This window comes from Odontesthes bonariensis, chromosome 9, assembly GCF_027942865.1.
Source record: "Odontesthes bonariensis isolate fOdoBon6 chromosome 9, fOdoBon6.hap1, whole genome shotgun sequence".
NCBI classification, from domain to species: Eukaryota; Metazoa; Chordata; class Actinopteri; order Atheriniformes; family Atherinopsidae; genus Odontesthes; species Odontesthes bonariensis.
The window spans coordinates 19435803-19455922 of NC_134514.1; the positions used below are offsets into that span (position 1 = coordinate 19435803).

The 20120-nt window shown below is 41.6% G+C and overlaps 1 protein-coding gene across 4 annotated transcripts in view; it reads left to right on the forward strand.

Annotated features, from left to right (window-relative positions):
* Positions 1-424: 424 nt before the first annotated feature.
* The window catches only part of LOC142388376 (cGMP-inhibited 3',5'-cyclic phosphodiesterase 3A-like), a 68775-nt gene continuing 49079 nt past the window's right edge, over positions 425-20120 (forward strand). For 2 of the 4 annotated variants that reach the window (XM_075473542.1, XM_075473543.1), the window contains exon 1: positions 431-1691. In XM_075473542.1, the coding sequence (XP_075329657.1) occupies positions 771-1691 (921 nt within the window). In that variant the 5' untranslated portion in view covers positions 431-770. Of the gene's footprint in view, positions 1692-20120 lie in introns of all 4 variants that reach the window. The other 2 variants (XM_075473545.1, XM_075473544.1) reach the window with 2 other exon arrangements.

Below are 20120 nucleotides of genomic sequence, written 5' to 3' on the forward strand. Positions count from 1 at the left end.
TGTGATGGACTGGTTACTGTCAAAGGTGTGCGGTGCTATTCACTCACTGACTAAACGAATCCCACTGGTTTCTGCATTGGGAGGTGTTTTTGATATGTGCCTTTTGGGTGACCTTCCATTGATAAATCATATTGTTTAAAGCCACGTGGCACTAGTATGATATCCATTTTTGTTGGCCTGTCATTACAGTGTGGTGTCCTCCTAAAATGTATTACAGGATTACTATAGTCAATTCTCATAATGAGCTGCTCCATCTTCCAGAACAAGCCAGGAAATCTTCATGTAAACATGGCATGCATCCACCGCAGACTGAGTCACATCCACGGCGGACTGCAGCCTGCAGACTGAGCAGAGCTGAAACGTGATGGAGTAATCACCGGAGCGGCACAAAAAAGGGATAATGTCTAGTGGGAGGGGAGAGAAGGAAAGAGAGGCTGAGAGGGAGTCCGTGTTGAGGAGCAGAGGCCGTGGCCTAAATGTGTGAAACGCCAGGGGTTGCTTTGTTGGTTCACTGGTTGACAACCAGCGGCAACTCAATAGTAGAAGTGGGAAGTTCTGACCCAAGCAACTTGAGCAGAAAAGTTGCGCAGCCCAAACTTTAGCAGTCTTTCAAACAAATGATGTGCAAACTTTAGTCTGACCAGTGAGTGAACTTGATCACATGCGTTATCATGGAGATTATCGGGAGATGTAGACTGAAGCATTTACCGCGAAATTAAATCTATCATTTCTCCGGACGGTCAGCGCTGCAAGCCGCTTGAGTGACAACGATGGCCTTGGAGGCAGACAGCGACAGGGGCTCATCAGGCGGGGCTCATGAAAAATATCCTCGGGCAGCGTTGGAGCGCAACGGCTACGTGAGGACATGTGCCACCCCGTTGTATCAGGACGAGGGGAGCCAGTCGTGGCTGAGACTCGCCGTGACATGGACTTGCCGAAGAGTGTCGTCTGCTGTCTGCGTTGGCTCCATCTCCGTTATTCTCGCTCTGCTGCTCAGATTGGTCAACTGGGATGCAGGCAGCAGCAGCAGCAGCAGCAGCAGCGGAAATAGCAGCGGCTCCGGCTCTCGTCTTCATTTAGCAGCGGGCTGCGCTGTGGAGCTGCTTTTGACTGCGTGTTACTGCGTCTCCCCTGCTTTTACACTCGTATGTGCCTTCTTCTGGGTCTGGCTCTTTTTGATTCGCTGTGGGGTTCTGATCCGGAGCGCGTTGTTTTTATTAGCGGTGTGCCACTTGGGCGAAGCTGCGGCACAGTCCCTCCTGCGCGGCGCCGAGGAGCAGCTGCTGTCCTTAACCGCAACCCTGGTAGTCCTCGGCTGCCTAGGCAGCGGGGCTCTGCTGGTCGTCCGGCTGGGACAGGGAGTGTCCATCCTCGTCTTCATTAGCGTCATCAGGGCCGTCTCCCTTGTCTCTCTGAGCAGAGTCCGGGCCAGTTGGAGACCCTACCTGGCCTACCTGCTGGGGCTGCTGGGGGTTTTGCTTGCAAGGTATGCTGACCGGCTCTTGCCGGCCTCAGGGACCAGCGGGACGGGGTGCTGTGGCTCTGTGACCGGGGCGAAGGAGGAGGACATCCCTGTCTTCAAGAGGAGACGGAGGTCCAGCTCCATAGCGGCCTCGGAAATGATGGCTCACTCTCAGAGCAACAGCAAGTCCCACCGCAGGACTTCGCTGCCTTGCATTCCGCGGGACCAGGTAAGACACGTCCAACTTTGGACATCTGGACCAGTTCGTATCGTTTTAGTCCTGCTTATGACCTTTCAGCTGTAGGCCTGTGATGATTTGCGCTCTTCTCTCCTTCACTGATGGCATGTGTGGCAGCTTTACGCTCCGTTTTAAGCTTTACGCTTTACGCTCGTTTGCTCCATTTAATCGGGACAACAGGAATAACAGATTGTAAAAGCAAGGCACTGGCATCATGGTGATGATGTCTGTGTGCTCTGCAGGCCTTCATCTGTAGGCCTAAAAAAACCTCCGACTGGTTTCTAGAGTAGAGTATTAATACCTATTATTACAATTTATTTATTTATTTTAATTAAAGCTTGCTTTGTTGTTTTAACTCTTCATTTCCCCCATTCTCTCAAACACTAGTGTTTACATTCACATTGGCTGTTAATTTTTTGCTCTCATCGGTGCGCTGTGCGCTGTTTGTGCGGCTGATAAGCAAATGGATGGTGCATTCTCTCATGCCAAGTTTCTGAGTGCCTGCGAGTGTGTGTGTGCGCATGCATAGGTGTGAAGACTCATCTAAATATTTTGAAAGCCTTTGCTTATCCTGGTTGCTGGCCAGTGCTGTGGTGCCAGACTTTACATGTTATGAAGCCTGTCGTGTTGCATGTTGTTATTCTTGCAATGAAAAATTTAAAAAATGAATCTTTTGTTTCCCCTGAACTGCTTATCAAAATAAATTATAGCTTTCGTGTGACGCATTGATCGACTGATTTTGAAGGAAATTCTCATAGGTGAAGAGAATGGTGCTGATACAGGGAGGTATTTACAAGACGTGGCTTAAAAACTTTGAATAATTCAATAACTTTATAGATGCTCAGCGATTGACTTAGAAATGGAAGTCTGTTTGCAGACTTGAATTCCTGAAGATACTTTCACGATTAGTGCAATTTTGGAGGAAAATTATCTTTCGTTGGCATCTCATGGACACTTCAAGATTGTGTTCTATGACCTCATTATCCGTGTCAAAGCCCCTACCAAGACTTAGGCCAACTACTCTGAAACAATGGTTTTTCCACAGTATACTTGTATTACTGTATTTGACAGAAAGTTAAGTACTAAGAATATGTGACCAAAATCAGAGCAGTTTTGGAAAGACATGCCCTGCAGTCCTGGTCCCACATCAAGTCCTGTCAAGGACAGTCCAGTCTTGTTTTAATCCCGGGAAATAAATGTGTTTGATTAAAACCGGTCAAAATGAATGACTTTGATAACAAGGACTGCAGGGAAATTTTTTACAGTTGAGAAAAACATAGCGTAATCGTGTTTGGATGTGTTTTTGTTTAGCGACGAATGTTTCCTTCCTGCTTATGAAAGTGACGCGTTCACCAATCTTCCTTTCCTACTTATGAACGCCACCTGGCTGCTGTGAATGCTCATCTCCTGTAGTCTTTGCCTTCCTTTGTTTTCAAGTTATCCCCAAAAGGGAAAAAGAAGTGGGGTTTCATGCTCATATATCGAGTCTCCACTGGATCTTGCGCAATGGATGGTTTTGCTTAACATGCAACCTCAGCCTGACTCTAGCTTTTCAGGCTGAAGAGGGAAAGTAAACACAAATAGCAGGAATCTAACAGCTTGATTTGTGGTGTAGTTCACATGGTGAATGCTTAATTTCCCTTACACTTCAGTACTCTGTAAGATCACCATTGGCGACGGTAATTTGTGGTGATAGGGTTCCATTGATCTGCGGTGGGACTTGTGGCACACAGAGAACTCCGCATGAAAACTTACTTTAAGTTGTTCTGATGTAAACTAACCAGCGAGTCACTAAAAAAGCCCCAAAGGTTTTAGATCACATTGTCATTTAAAATTTCTCTTCCATACCCTATTTCTGCAGAGTTAGACTTCCTCTAACTTTGAGAGATTTAAGAAGTCACGGTGAGCCAACAAATGCCCTGCTATGATAGAGCACACTCACCTTTAAAGACCCAAGTTTCACTCTCTCATTTGGAAACTTGAGCTGTTCGCCCATCAGCTGTCTGACTCTTGATGCTTGGTTGTTCATTGCTAATTGGTATCTAGGGAACGCTGACTTAGTGCACTATCTGTACTATTAGAACAGCTCCATTACCCATTCTGCCTCATCATGCCTGGAACAGGAATGATGACAAATTGAACTCCGAAACTTAAAGAAAAAGCCTCTCAGCTGACCAGATGCAGAGGACAGCTTGTCCTCCTGTACTCTGCCCTCACTGAGTAATCTGTATGATCAGTTAGCAGAACCGAGAGATTGATGCTTATATAAGTGAGATACACTTTAATTAAAGAAGTTTTCTGAACAGCTCAAATACCTAGATTGATAATTCATTTCGGCATTGTCATTGTGCACAGTGCAATATATAAAATAACAAAAAACACAAAATCTGCTTATTCTGTTGGTTCTGATTTTAACAGACAGCTTTAAGAAGTGTTGAGTCTGATCTGAGAGAGCGTTTAAAGAAATAAATGTGCAGTCTGCAAAGTCATCACAGTCAGTAAGTCCTTATAGAAGCTAAAAAGTTTTTCAAAGCCATACGTCATACATCACACATGAATAATTGTTTTTCTACTGTGGACTTGGTATGTAGTTACTTTTATCTAATATAATGTGGATATTGGCTTGATAGAGTAACCAACAGATTTCTGGGCAACTGTTCAGATTTTATTTACAACTTTGGCTTTGAACTGTTATGAAAACAGTGTTATTGATGTTTATTGATTATTGTGCCCTGCCTCTCACCCAGTGATGCTGGGGTAGGCCGCGGCCCGTCCGTGACCCTGAATTGGACAAAGCGGGTAAAGAAAATGGAAAGCTGGATGATCATTGTGCCATATTCCATTACACAATGATGCTCTCATCTTTTCTAGTTTTATTAAATCCAACTCACCTCTTTCCTGAGTGGTACCATACATTGTGTTAAACAATTGCCAGGTTAACCAAAATAATCATGATTCTGATTTTTGCCACACATGAGCAGCACTCCCTTCAGATAAAGGCCCTGTTGACAGTGATGGATGCTTGTGCAATCAAAAAAAAAAAGGAGTTTTTCTGTAACCCCATTCTGTCTTAAATCAAGTGCAATCAGTTAAGTGCACTCGATCAACATTCCATAATTTCATTTGGACGAAGTGTTAAGTGTACTAGCTATGCATTGTGTTTAAGTTTGCTCAGTTTGGTTAAGATCTAACTTTTCACTTTAATTAAGTGTAAAGAAAGGTTATGTAGCACTACACCTGCCTTTCAAGGACAGTGCTTCAAAATGATAAGGATCAAGTCATGTTTGAAACTTATAACTCTTATAACTTAAATGATCCTAAATGTAATTGTAAAAAGGCTTAATGAGGTGACTGAATGCTACCGAGTCCGTTTGATTCTTGCTGGTGGGACAAAGACCTCCAGGAACAGAAAGTGAGACTCAGCCCTAATTCATAATATTATGATAAAATAAAACATTAAGTTAGGAACTGATTTTACCTCTCCTGAGGGGTGTCAGAGTCACTGCTTTTTGACAAACTAGCATCATATTCTGACTTTATCAACAAACACACCTGCACAGATTTTAAAGTATAGAGTAGTTACAGAACACTCTGCTCCAACATGTTTAAAAAACACTTGATTCCGATTTTTTTTTCTAATCTTCTGTTCTCCTCCTTCGTCTCACAGTTTCTCTCTGAAACAAACACATACAGTTTGTCAGGATAGTTTGTCCATACTGTAGATAATGAAGCTCTCCAGAGTGCAGTTGTACCTGAGAGAAGCGGGGGTTTTCATCCACCGTTGGTCGTGCAGTATTTATGAAGCAGGCTGGTGCAGCCTGCCAAGCCAGAGGCAAGACAGGCACTCTGCTGATCTGGAAGCTGGGAAATAGCATTGACTCAGCTTCATGGCTTTATTTCTGTATTTTTCTCTTTCATGAATGGGATTTCAAGTTTCATTTATGCACTGCTTCTGTAGAAGCTTGTGTTTCTACAGTCAACATGCTTGGAGACTTAATATTCAAAGATTTGACAGGAGTTTTGGCCTGGTGTTTTCCAACAGAAGTTGTTGTCTTGTAGCCGGGGTCTCAGTTGGCTGGGGATCTTGGGAAGTAGTGGTTTTTTGGGTCACATGTATTTGTGACGCTCTTGCTGTCTACAAGATAACAACAGCCATAAATAGAATGTCTAAAAGAAGCAGCAATACTTAAAAGCACTTTGATTTTTGATGCTTCACCTCAGAGTTTGTCGGTCCGTCTCTGTTACATGACGGTAAAAACTCACAAATGCTCTCGCGTTTGTTTCAAGTAAGGCCAGTACGACAATGCTGAAAGTTACGACGAGCTTCACAGTATCACACAAAGAACAAGGCTACTCTGTCTTGCAAAGCATAATCATCTTCTCATCAGCGCACCGAGTATCTGTGTCAAACTCGAGGGGAGTGGAGAGAGATGGATTTTAAAGCAGAAACATGTGCTCCCAAATCTATTTGAGGGAAGGCCCACAATCTCTCACTGACGCACATACTTTTCCAGGGAGACACACAACCTGCTCCAGTCGCCAGAGCTATTGCACTTGGAATGGGATCCAGGTTTAATATATCTTTTTTAAGATAATGGAGAATTTTTTTTTTAATTTATAATGGATGGACGCAGTAAAGGTTTTAAGCTCAGAGCATTTGCCAGAAGGAACATTGATACAACATGATTCTACAGTAACAAGGATTATGATCAGCAACTGTGTTTCTTTTTTCAAAGGTGTTTTTTCTCCTGGAAATTGTGTGCAATGCAAACATAGTAATTGATAATATTGATAATAAACTGTATAATCTATGACAGAGCCAGGCAAGTAAGAAGTGCAAACATTCATGCAGCTCTGACAGGACACAAAGTATAGTTTTTAGGTTATTATTCATGTGCAACATTAATCTCTTGTCCTTCATTTTGTCTCGGAGTTGTTACTCTCTTACTTTTCATGTGGTTCAGTTGTTTTTCAGCAGAAATAATGTCCCCACCTCTGTAATAAGTGGACAGGTTTTTGCCGTCTGCAGAAAGAAAACACTCACAAACCAGACCTCCAAGGTTCACCATAACGAGTTGATGTAAATTCATGTTGGATTTACATAATATCTTGTAAATTACAGTTAAATCCCTCGCATGGAAATTATTTGCGGCTGATTAACCAGTGACGGTCGATAGCAGTAATTCAGCAGCATAAAACAGCATTTTATGTCAAACAGCTTCCCACATAGACTCACCGACACCATGAGTGCAGTGAGTTGCTGGATTAATGGCAGGCCTCATTCATTTAACGTGGCGATCTGCACCTGAGGAGGAGAATAATCTGCCTCGCAGACTTGAATCAGGGCATATTTACCTGCAACAATATTGCTTTGACATGGTTCAGTTATATCAGCATTGTTAGTGCATAAGGTTTAGGAATACTGTATTTTTCTCATCTGTTGTTCCTCAAAATAGGATTAAAATTGATCGTCCAATTTTTAATTTTTTTAATTAAAATTAAAAGAAATTAAATTAACACACTGTAATTAAACATTAAACACTTTGATGTTATTGTAAAACAAATGACAGTAGATGCAGTGCAAAACTATTCAAAAGGTTTTATGGAGCTTCACTCAGAATTTGCGGAACATGAACAAAACATTTACAAAAAGGGGAAAAGATCTGTTGCTTTTCTCCTTCGCATGCCTAAACATCAAAACAACTTAATTTATTGTTCTTGTCTTAAAGCGGTGACAAACACCCTTGAATCTGTTTGGCATTCAGTAAATATGCAGGAAAACGCAGAAAAAGTTTTAAAAATAGTCGATTAAAGAACAAAAATTGTGGATTTTTTTTGTGTTAAATGGCAGAAAAGTTCATTTGAATAAACGTGCTACTGATATGAGTAATGCGCTCTGCTTGTTTTATTCATCAAACAAGCAAAATACAAAAGTGACACTTGTGCCTGCATGTGTGCGTTTGTGTGAAAATGTGTGTTACACACTAAAAAATGGGTAGGGGTGTATTTGCATAACTGTCAAGCCTTTTTATGATTCGTAACATCATTGCCTGATTGTAAATATTTAAACTAACCACTGTATTTTTTTTCATATTTGCTCTAAAAATTGTCATCCACCTGTATCTAAACAGCTGGATGAAGCTAACTTGACTGTATTTCAACAGTAGTTCAATGTCATGTGCCACGTTCGTTTGCCATGGTGTAAGTGTGACCAACTGTTCATCGTAAAATGAGTTTGTCTTCTAATATTTTACAAACTTTGCTTTTCAGTGATTTTTCTTTTTAAACAAAGGTATCACTCTCAATCTTATAAGACTGTTAGAGGCACAAAATCATCAATGAAAGCCAATGAAACCTAGCCTGGCTGACGCGTCCACAATCTCGATGAGATGGTGGTCTGGGAACTAGGTGTGCATTTTCTCGTATTTGAGGCGTGGTTTACGAATGCCTAGAGCTGTTTATTGGGCGCTACGAATGTCTATCAAATGACGTCAGGTTCTTCCCATGCTGCTTTGCGCGCGATTCATAGCCAATTGTATCACTCTTTACCAGATGACGACAGAAATTCGACGAGGAAGAAGAAAAAAATGGAAAATAAAAGTAAACTTGCGCTCTAAGCTACTCAAATTGACAACAAAGTAGGCCTATATGCTATATTCTACATGAATTTTTATGTTGTAGAGTTGTGAATTTATTTTAATAATGGAGAAATTGAGCAGCCTTGCTTTGTTGTCTACAGTAGTAGATCAACCCTCATCTTACTTTGAAACTCCCAGCTCCCAGAAGTGACGTCAACGAAGCTTTAGCAGCAGAAAAGCTATCAGGCTTGTGTTGATGATAATAATAAACTCCTGGACTATGTACAAACTTCCAAATGCATCGTTTTGTGAGTACAGACCATATTTGTACAACTGTAGAAGTTTGGTGTCATGACATGTGATTTTAGTGTGGTAATTTTGGAGATACTGCTAGGGTCCGTTAGCGCTTGTACTAAGCTATTCGGGATAACTCGGTAACTCAGCTGATGTTCAGCCAATATCGGAAAAACTTCGGGTGGGCTACTTGGCTGGATGTCACGGTTCAAATGACCCTAGGGTCAATCTACTCCGAAACACTTTCTAAGGCTGCATTGAACGGTAACGTTGTGTCCGCTGTCATGTTGGATTAACGCTCTACAAGCTTCGGTGTAGCGCATGGACGTCGTCATCGTCTTGCTGCCCCCCCCCCCGTTCTGTGATTGGTTCCCAAACTCTAGCAAAAATAAGGGCGGTGGTTTCCAGGCTGACTTTGCAGTGAGAATGAAATCGAGCGCAAAGCAGCATGGGAATTCCCAGGCTAAATGAAACCGCTAATTGTATATATTTTCATTAAAATGACTCGTCAGCTAGAATTTGGCGATTGCAAAGGCGGCATTTAGATGTTCCCATTTTATGTTTACACATGCAAAGCTAAACCTTTCACATGAACTCATGCCTTAAGGCTCGTGTATACTTCGCAGCAGTGTGTCACAGTGAGCTTGTCGCAGACACGACGCAGTTATTTTTGATTTATGCCTACTTTTGAAGCGCTGTCTGCGCTATGTTAATCCCATGCCACAACGCAAGAGGGACAATCACGAACAAGCTAGGATTGTGGGTGTTACGGTTACGGAGGTCATTCAACAACAATGGCGACTGGACGAATGCGCACTTTGATTGAGATGCAGCTGATCGATCTAGAAATAGAAGAAATATTGCTACTACTGGAGCTGGCAGAGAGGCGAAAGAATCGTCACGGTTAGCACGGTTAGCGTCACCATTAGCCGGTTAGCAAACCGGAAATACGCATAGTGTAGAGCGGAGTGACCAATCAGAGGCCTCCTTTCTCTCCCCCCTGCGACGATATCTGCGACACTGTCTGCGGTGAGTTACAATTTTGAGGAGGTGCACCAGAGTGTCTGCGTAGTGTCTGCGTAGGGGGCGGGGGCATGTCTGCGTTAACTGCGACACTCACGCAGACGACCTGGTTTCCGACCATAAATCAGGCTTTACTGAAGGAAATCTCATGCCTTCTCATAAACAGTAAAATAAAAAAATATAGGAAAAAAAATACACATTTAACAGCTGAATGTGCGAAGAAGCAAAAAAAGTTTAATGAAAAATGAATGTAAAATGAGGGACATGAGTACAAACTAAAAGACAGCTGCATGCAAATGCAATCAGGGACCAAAAGCATTATATCTTAAAAGGATAAAATATCAGATGTTAAGAGGCTGTATTGTTTTTTAAGAAAGTAAAGCAAAATGTGTGTGAGTAAATAAAGAGAGCCTTTAAGTACTGGTGTTCAGAAGAAAGGGGATGCAAAATTGGAGGACAAACCAGCTCCATATTGCCAGAAGGTGGTGAGATGGAATTGTTAGCATGTTTACATGACAATAGAAAAACACAAATATATTGTTTTAGTCAGACCAAAACCTTTTTAAAATGCATATAAACGTGGTAGTGCGACCAAAATCATAAAAAATCGAGCTTCTCAAAACCAAGCTAACACATCCAGATAATGCAACGTAGGATCAAATCACTCAAATGGGTCTCGGTGCTCCAGACATGATCCTAAATTCCATAATTTTTTGTAAAAACAGTCATGTGTAAGTGTAAATAAACACAGACGAGCTACCAGTAAAGCTGCTCTCTTTTATGCTTTTTTCGACTGCTTTTGTCAGATGGAAAAACACCTCAGAAATTGTGGCTGAAATCCGCCCATCAAGATTATGTGTCATCTTGTGATCTCCTAAAGCAATTCCAAGCTGCCACTCTGCCTTAATAAAATCCTGATTTTATAACCACAGTGTCACCACACAAAACCCCCATTCAAATAGCTAAAGGAAAACTTCTGCGCTGTCAGTGTAGGTATATTTACGTGTTTCGTGATCTCCCACGGAGAAAGTTCGAAGCAGCAGAATTTCTTGAACATTTTATCGCACACTCCACACCACTACAACTCTAGTCAATAACTCGATTCTGCACCAGTGCGTGTATACTGGGACAAATACGGTGGTCTCATCAAATGGCCAGGTCGAACTCTGACTGTAGCTCGACTCAACTGTGCATGCAACCGTGCTTAGTGATTTCCAAAAGGTTAAAGGAATGAGCACACTGGCATTTGGACATTGCATCCAGCTATAAGCAGCACTCAAATAGCCAAAGGTGGGTTAATATATGTGTGTTTACTGTTTGAGTGAGTGTGTGTGTGTGTGTGTGTGTGTGTGTGTGTGTGTGTGTGTAAGTGTAAGAAAGAGGAATTGGGGGGGGCAAACACACTGGAGGGGACCTAATGCCGGAGCAATGTGAGAAAGAACGTGGGAAGGAGTGAGAGGAGTGCAAAGCGAGTGTTGAAAGATTTGCTGAGGAGGGTGAGGAGAAAAAGGGGGAGTGAGAGGAGGTTTGCTGCCAAGCGCAGGCGAAGTGTTGATGGTAAAAGGACAACAATCTGATCCTTGCGTTCAGCCTCTCTGCTGCAGTTCCAAACACACCACTGCTCTGAGCTCCTGCACACACACCGACGTGCTGTCAAGGCAGGTTTGTGTCCATCGCTTCTGGTGTGCTCGACAGATATTGCATATGTGAGTGTTTCTGTGTGTTTTCGTCTCCAAATAACAAGAATACAGCCCCCATGCCACCTGCACCCACAGAGAGAGGACAGGGCCAGGCAAGAGGCAAAGAAAGAGAAAAATAATGTGCGAGAGTAGCCTGCACAACTTCCTGCTGAAAGGCAACAGCAAATAATTTTAACTTAGCCCGGCCACTTCTGTAAACTCTACATGTGCTCGCACACGCATACGCGAACAGTGGCTTCCCTGCTGGCTGTCCGGATGAGGTTTGGTGGCCTTGGACAAGGATTGCCTTGTTACTTGATCCAATGGTGTGTTTTAGCTCCAAAATATGTTTAGTGAGATTGGGGGAGGGAGGATGGGCTGAGGAGCAGGCTCCAGATCTGTCCATACATCTGTCCGTATGTCTGTCGGCTTCTTACAGTAAACACTCACACCCTGCGACACACTGTCAGCAGGGGAGAATTATAAACAGTCCTTTTTTTCTTTTGGTAAATGTGAATGAATAGTTATTTCATATTTGCAACCCTTTGATTTACAACCCTTTGAGTCAGTTTGGGGATGAGATTTAAGTTTTAAAAGTATTAATGCGAGAATTTCTGGCATTTACATATTTCTCTCACTCCTGTTCTCCTGGTTTATGCCTGTGGCCTGTGAACACACTCACATACCTGGGAACAGCCCTGCAGTTTGGAGTGAGACTGACTGAGCTAACTAGCTGAAGAGAATGTTTGAGTCTCTGTTTGTATAACCATCAACAGACCTTATGAATTCACCTGTTAAAAAAACAACATCAGTATGATACTGATAGAAAAAATAAAGAGCCATGAAATCGGCATACAATTACACTGGGTTACATTTTTTCATTACGCTGATGACTGACAATGCATTTTGATGCCCATGCTATATATGTACAGTGTATTCCCTCTAACGGAATATATATTTTAGATGGCACTCTGTGTCCATAAAAGTCTGACCATACTTGACCGCTTGACTTTTTGTTGTGAGGAAGAAGGATTTGTTTAAAATATTCAGCCGCTTAGTGTATCCATTTCGGCTGCCAATGTGATTGAAGGTTAATTTTTTAACAAATGTTACATACATACATTATCTTCATAATGTAGCTTTAATAAGCAGCAGCTTTAAGGTAACATTATATATCCTCTATATTTGTCAAACAAAACAGAGAGTAACAGACAAAAGGTAATTCTGTCCCTTACATTAGCCTCTGTCATGAGGGATGTTCATATTTTCTGTGAATTTTTAAATGAAAGAGGCAATTTTCATTTTACAAACATTCAGTGAGCGTAACACTGTCTCAAAACGTCGTAACAACATTCCTGTCGATAGTGAGTGGACGGAGCAAAGCACCTTTAATGCCGCTGAAGTTTTTGTTTTGGCCTTGACGTGGACACATTCAGCAGCTCTGTCATCACCTGAATCGCGCACTGTCATGAAGTAGGATTTTTATCTGTTGTGGTGCTCCCACACCAGATTTTGTCACACAGCTGCTAGTATATTTTCTTGTAGATGTGTGACATGTTGCTGCTTTTTACCTCGAGGGTGATTTTAACTGTAAGACTGAAGCATATGTCAGTGGGCCTCTGCTGGGCTTGTGTGCTTTTATTGGCGTGCGGAAATGATCGAATAAAGTAGGCTGTGCATTAAAAATATAATGTCTTGATTGATAGTAAATAAAACAGAATACATCTTTAAACGTAATTTTGATCCAATTCTTTGTCAATCGGTTTAGTGATAGGTTTACTATTAACACCTAAGATTCTATCTATCTATCTATCTATCTATCTATCTATCTATCTGACAGCCTCAGATGTATGTAAGTTTATAACAAATGTTGCAGCAGGAAATGCTCAGTTTTCTGAGTTTCTTCTGTAACACTGACTCGCTCCCTTTACTTCTGCCTCATTTGTACTGTGCATATGCTCTGCTGTTTGTACAGGAGATACAAATACAAATGTTTAGGGAACAATACAAATAACTGCTGCCTTCATCTGAGTCTCTCTGCTCGGTGTTCACTATACCTATGCATCATTGAGCACAAGCTCAAATATAGGTGTCTGTGTGCATGCGTGTCCTTGCTTGTGGTTTATGCTCGGTCAACAGTCTGCCGACAGCATGTTTGTCTTGGACGGCTGTAGATTACCCAATCAGATAATCAAGGGTATAATTGCATCACATGCATCTGGGAGTGTTTTTCCCTTCCATTATCCCTCATAATGCACACATACATGTCTCACTCACACACACAGGCATCCTGCAGACACACAGTGATGACGTACATGCAGCAGCTAATTGCCAGAGGTTGTCTCTGTTGAGAGATTAAAAGTTCCTCCATGGTTTCATCTGGACATAAAAATGCAAAGCTCAAGGGATATATTGGTTTGGAATTGGTCTGTTTTTCAAAGTGTGATCCATTTTGTTTCATTGATATAATGTATCAAAGTTTCAATATTTTTATTCAATGGTGCTTTAAAGTTTGGGAACAAGTTTTTTTTTTCGCCTTAACTATTCTTAAGTAGAGGGACTTTGTGTGTGTGCTTATAGTTTTTTTCTTGTAGATGTCCTGACATTTTCCTTTAGAATTCACTGGTAATATTCATAATTTATTCTTCCATCTGTGATGGCAATCTGTGCTGAAATGTGACCAAATTATGATATTTATGCCATCGTGTTTCACAAAGGGCATAAAGATCTTCTGTTAGCAATGTAATGTGTTCTTTTCTTTAAACATGTTGCTCCTACTTTAAATGAAGAAAGTCCACAGGATATTTTTCCAATAGCAATGCTATCTTTTGAGAAGCAGAGGCTTTTTCTTTGTAACCATGCACACCATTGTTGTTCAGTGTTTTCCTCATGACAGATTGATGAACATTACTATTAGCCACTGTGAGAGACCGAGTTCCTTTGTGAAATTGAAGAATTTCTTTCCTCCGGTGATCTCTCTTGGGTAAACACTGGAGATGAGTCTTGAACTCTGCTCTTGGATTTACTTCATTTGTAGACAATCTGTTGGAATTTGGATTGATGGAGACCAAACTCTTAAGGGTTGATTTTGTAACCTTTTTTAAGCTAGGTTCGCTTCCAAAGGGGGGAAAAAAACTGTCTGCTCTGAGAAAAAAATTTGATCCTTCTTATGTTTCTTGCCACCGAACATCAAATTTAAATGACGCTGCATTTGCCATAGCTTGGAAGTGGAAGGTCAAACATCTTTTGCTCTCGTTTTGGCTTTTAATAACAAATTGTCATCAGTAGTTATGTACTTTGTTTTAGACAAAAATGTGAGCTACTAGTGCTCTACCAAGGGTTTGTCTATTGTTTTATAACCCAACATGGTATCTGCCTTCTAGTTGGTATACTTTGTTCCCCTCCAGTTTGAATTTGGAAATTCATTGAATGCACTACCAGCAGCTCAGCCATTTATACAAGAAACTTTTTTTACTTTGGTGAAAATAGAAAGTTTTGAAAGTATAAGAAAAAGTTCTTAATGTTAGCTTGTAAATCTTAACACAGAAGAATGATGCAACAGGGAAGCCCAGGGGTTATGGAGCCGATATGTGATAGAGGAATTACCACATGAGTTTTGCTCAGAACATAAACCTTCCAGCTGGTCGTTGCAGTGTGCAGTTTGGTGTTTTTGACAGCCTGGGCCAGTTCAGTGCATGATTCGAAATGAGATTGTGCCAAAAACAGGAATCAACTGTCAGTGGCTGATCTGCATTTGTGTGAAATTTAAGTATTTTAGAATAAAACTGCCAGTCAAGTCTTTCTGTCTCAGCTCTGTGTGATCTGAGCTGGGTTGGCAGTGTGTGCTTAAATAGCCTTCAGGGTATTTACAGTTTTTCTCTATTGGTTTGGCTCATTTCTTGAAACAGAAATTACATTATCAAAATAACATGGACAAATCTCCAAACCACCTCGCAATTGTTCACAACAGAATGGCATTTCTCATTGCTTTCATCAAATTGCAATTGTCTTAATAGATGTGTCAATTGTTTCAGTGCATCTCTGCAAAAGATTAAGTACAAGTAGCCTACAGTTTGCACATTTTCCAAGTGAATAGATTTTGGTGATCTTAACTGATTAGTTGATTCTTGGGCTACGGCTACACGAAAACGAAACAAGGTTTTTTTTTAAAACGGGTACGAAAATTCTTGCGACCACACGGCAACGCGCTGCTGTAAAGACTCAGGTCCAGACGAAAACGGATGAAAACGATGAAACGATGCAGTACACACGCCACTGTGTCACGCCACGCTGTGAGACAATAGAGAAGTGTTAAAATTGGCTCACAGCGTCAACGTTTGACTGATGCAAAAACGTTTTAGCTGTAACAATGGAAACGAAACGAGGCCGTTTTCAAACTTTCCCACTCTGGAACCCGTTCTCAAAAACTATCGTTTTGGGGTAGTGGGAACGCCGGCTCCGTGTGAACGCGACAGCGAAACGATAAGAAAAAGTATTGTTTACAGTGAAAAACGTTTTCGTGTAGCCGCAGCCTAGGTCTAATGGTTCTTCTATCCAAAATATGTCAGCATGATTTCATTGTATAAGTCATCACATGCACAATAATCTGTTCAATTGTCAAAGTGGGCCAAGAACATGATACCATCAATACCATATAGAATCTCATGTAACATTTGATAAATTCATGACAATAATTGACAATCAGGTGAAACTAGAACTTTACTAACGAAGAAGGAGTTTCAAGCACCTCAGGTGACCAATCAAATGGTAGGCATAGTTAGTTACCTGACAGATACTGTCCATGATTGTGAGTGCTGCCAAACATGTAGGCCTATATAAAGAGCTTGACCAGGACCAATTTCTGAACATGGAGGCACCAGGCAGAGCAAATGAACAAGGGCAAGTTCCTGCTCGAGGAAGAGGAAGAAGATTTTTTTTTGATTTTTAACAAAACATTTATTGACAATGATCCAACAATACAACTTTACACAATCAGGTCACATAAGCTAAATAAATAAATAAATAAATAAATGAATATTTACATTAGTAGCTTGTTGTATATGAGTTCTTGATTCGAAACAGTGCACAGTACATTGTTAAAACCCCACACTTGTAAGAAACTATTTAAATCCCCCGTGGCTCTGTGGAAGCAAAACTCCAATCTCAACCTGGCCTTGATGTTGCACTTCCACAGAGCCACGGCATCAAGATGAGGTCCAGTCTGCAATTTATCACGGCGAGTTATATAAATGGACATTTTTGCCTCCGAGATTAAATAATTTAAAATGCGGGATTTAAAACTAGTGGCTCGACTGTAATGCACACCGTAGATAAAAACAGAATTGGTAAAAACCACGCCAAAAAGGCTAAAAACTCTTGTTAAAAATTGTAAAAAACTAGTCAACCGTACACAATCTATAAAAACATGAAAAACACTCTCGGACAACCTACAAAAAGGACACTCATTTAAAACCCCAGGACTGATGACCGATAAAAACGAGTTTGTGGCGATGGCGCCGTGAAGAATCCTCCACTGGAGGTCACCAGTCCGTTTCTTTATAGGAGGCTTGTACAAAGTCCTCCACTGTGGTTTTTGTCCTCCAAATTTGTCGCTCCAGACACAGCTAGGTCTTTTGTTGAGAGTTCTTTTGTTAAATATCTTTGTACAGTATGTGTACAGTACTTTTGGTCCAGTTTTACATAAATCCATCCCTGGCACGACACTCTGCAGCAGGGGACCATCGTCTTCCGCAAAACCTGGGTCCAGGACCACATCTGGGAACGGGTCATTTTGGTCAGGCAGGCACTTTTTTGTTGCATGAAGCTCCAGGAGCCGCCTCTCCCCAGCCATCAGCCGCTCCTTCACCCGCTCCAGGAAGCGCTGTACCAGCCTGGTGGACCGGACTCCAAGCAGCGAGCCAACCTCCTGGACGTCAGAGAGGTCAGGTCCAGCAACCCGCACGAGACGCCGCAGGGTCACCGTCCCGGACCTGGACAAAACCTCAGACAGACCCGGCACACTGCTGTCGCTGACGTCCAGCCTTGCTCCACACACCAGTGGTTCTTTTAAAAGCCAATACAGAGAATTATGCGTTTTTGCTCTTTGCAGTTTAAAAAGAGCACAGGATTTAAAAACACCCTGATAAAATTGAGGCAACCCTTTTAACTTTAAAAAGCTAAAATTTGTTAAAAACAGAGCAGCATCCAGCCCCAGAAAGTTAACACGTCTGAGGATACAGCTGGCCACATCTTTCCATACACCGTGCTGTCCCAAATGAAATTCGGGCCACAATTATAGATCATGTCATCAACCATCGCCTCACAATGGCAGAGGCAGGTCGCAGAGTGCAGCCTAATGTGCCTCGCTCTACAGTTTCCTCCATCATACAAACTTTTCGCATGGAAAACAGGTATGTACTTGCTCAATTATGGAATTGTATGATGTACAGGACACTGTTTAGAGTAATATTCCAGTCACTGTGCAGTGATGCATTATAGTTGTGGTTACTGTAAGCACTACAGTACAGTAAAACAACAATACAATTATATTGGTAACTCATTCTGTAAGAAAAACACAAGGCATACGTATACGAATTGTACTGTACAGTACAGTAATACAGAGTTGTCCTTTGGATTCTATATCTAGGATTGCACGACAACCTCGCATAGGTGGCAGAGGAAAACTTCTCAGTGATCAACAAGAACAAGAGATCTGTAACATGGTGTTGGCAAATAATGCCATCATATTGAGACAGATCAGCACTGCCATTATTGAAGACAATGCCATATTCCACAATATCAACTCCATAAGCATCTCCACAATAGAAGAAGAAGCATCACATGACCATGAAACAAATTTACAGGGTACCCTTTGAGAGGAACTCTGATAGAGTGAAAGAGCTACGGTACCAGTATGTAGAAGTAAGTCAGTTAGTGCTTGTCTGTCATCATAACCTTAACTGTAAATACTGTAAGTAATGGTTCCTAAACGTTTTGGGCTTCTGCTCCCCCTTTACCTGATTTCAGATTTCCAAGTATTTGCTTTACTGTATCTGACATCAACATTTTGGCTAAAAACTGCAGCAGAAAACTACAGTTTACTGTATGATACAATTATCATTATAATCCTTTAATTGAAAGGGGTCAAGGAGCTGCAATTACTGTAATGTCTCCCAAGTACAGTAGCCTACTGTAATACATACAACATTTCAGTACAGTAAATCTTCAGTATTTCTCTCTCCTTTCTGTCAAATACCCCCTGCAGTACCTATGTATTTACAGTATATAGCACATTTCATGCTAAGAAGCAGTTCAGTGTGCTTTACAGAGTAAAAGAAGTAAATAAAAACAGTGTGTGAAAACAGCTAAAAAGCACATGATGGGTACATGTAATTTTTTTACTCTAACTATTGCAGAGAATAATGGGATTGGAAGCAAATGAGATCCCTCACATCCTCGTGTTTGTAGATGAAGCCGGCTTCAACCTGGCCAAGGGGCGAAGACGTGGCAGCAAAATTATTGGGTGTTCCAGGCCAGCGAGGGGGCAATATAACTATGTGTGCTGCCATTTCTGAGAATGGTGTGGCCACTCACATCTCCACTCTTGGCCCATACAACACACAGAAGCTCCTCTTCTTCTTGGACCACCTTTATACTAATTTGGTCCCTGAATATGAGCGAAGTCTTCTTGAGTCTCACCTACCACGCTACGTGATTGTGTGGGACAATGCCAACTTCCATCGTGGTCCACTCATCAGGGCTTGGTTCACTATGCATCCAAGAATGATGATGGAGTTGCTCCCACCTTACTCCCCTTTCCTTAATCCTATTGAGGAGTTTTTCTCTGCTTGGAGGTGGAGAGTGTATGAGCATCCTGCTCAAGACCAAAGATCCCTGCTCCATGCAACGGACGCTGCATGTTTAGACATTACAGGAGATCAGTGTAGGGGATGGTTGCGGCATGCACAGCGTTTCTTCCCGCGTTGCATTGCAAGGGAAAATATACGTTGTGATGTTGATGAGAATCTGTGGCCAGACAGACAGCAATGTCTGGACGGCCAGGAGGGTGAGGACAGTGGTCATGAGGGAGGGGCGGGGGAGGGTGAGGGTGAGCGGGAGGGGGACGACAGCGACCAGTAAAGTGTTGCTATAGTGTTTTCTGTAAGCTGCAGATTTATTTACAGTACTGTAGGCCACATGATTTTGCTTGTTTTTTGTTTGTGTTTATATTACATTATATGTGTGCTATGTATATTTTTCTTTTCCTTCTACAATACTATACTGTATGGAAGTTACGTACTTCACAGTATTTGTGTGAATAAAAATGGTTGGTATGAGTGTATTGTGTATGCTTTGAGGCTACTCTTACTGTGAACCTTTTTTCCTTCAGTTTTATACACTATTGTATTCTGTTAGGTAGTCCTATGCCATAGTGACAAAACATCTAAACATTTTGACTTGTAGTGCTCACACAATGCCAAAAGGACAATGCTTTTTGGGGGCACTGACTATTTGAATGAGAAAGAAACTTCATTTTGGGTGAACTGTTTAGGGGGGGATATGAGCTTTTGCTGGTGAACCATGGTGTTTTGCTGAACCATTCAGTTTAGTTTTGCAAAAAGTACTAAAGAGTGTTGAAAACGTTCGGTCTGTTTCAAGAAATGAGCCTAGGCAATTGAGAAAGATCTTTGCAATTTGGGTGGCACTGACTCTTTACATGGGAAAGAAATCAGGTCTGAAGCATGGGTGAACAGTTTTGGGAGAGTTATGTGCTTTTGCAGGTTAGCTATGGTGTTGTGCTGAACTATAAGAGTGTTATGCCAAATGATCTTAGAGTTTTGAGAATG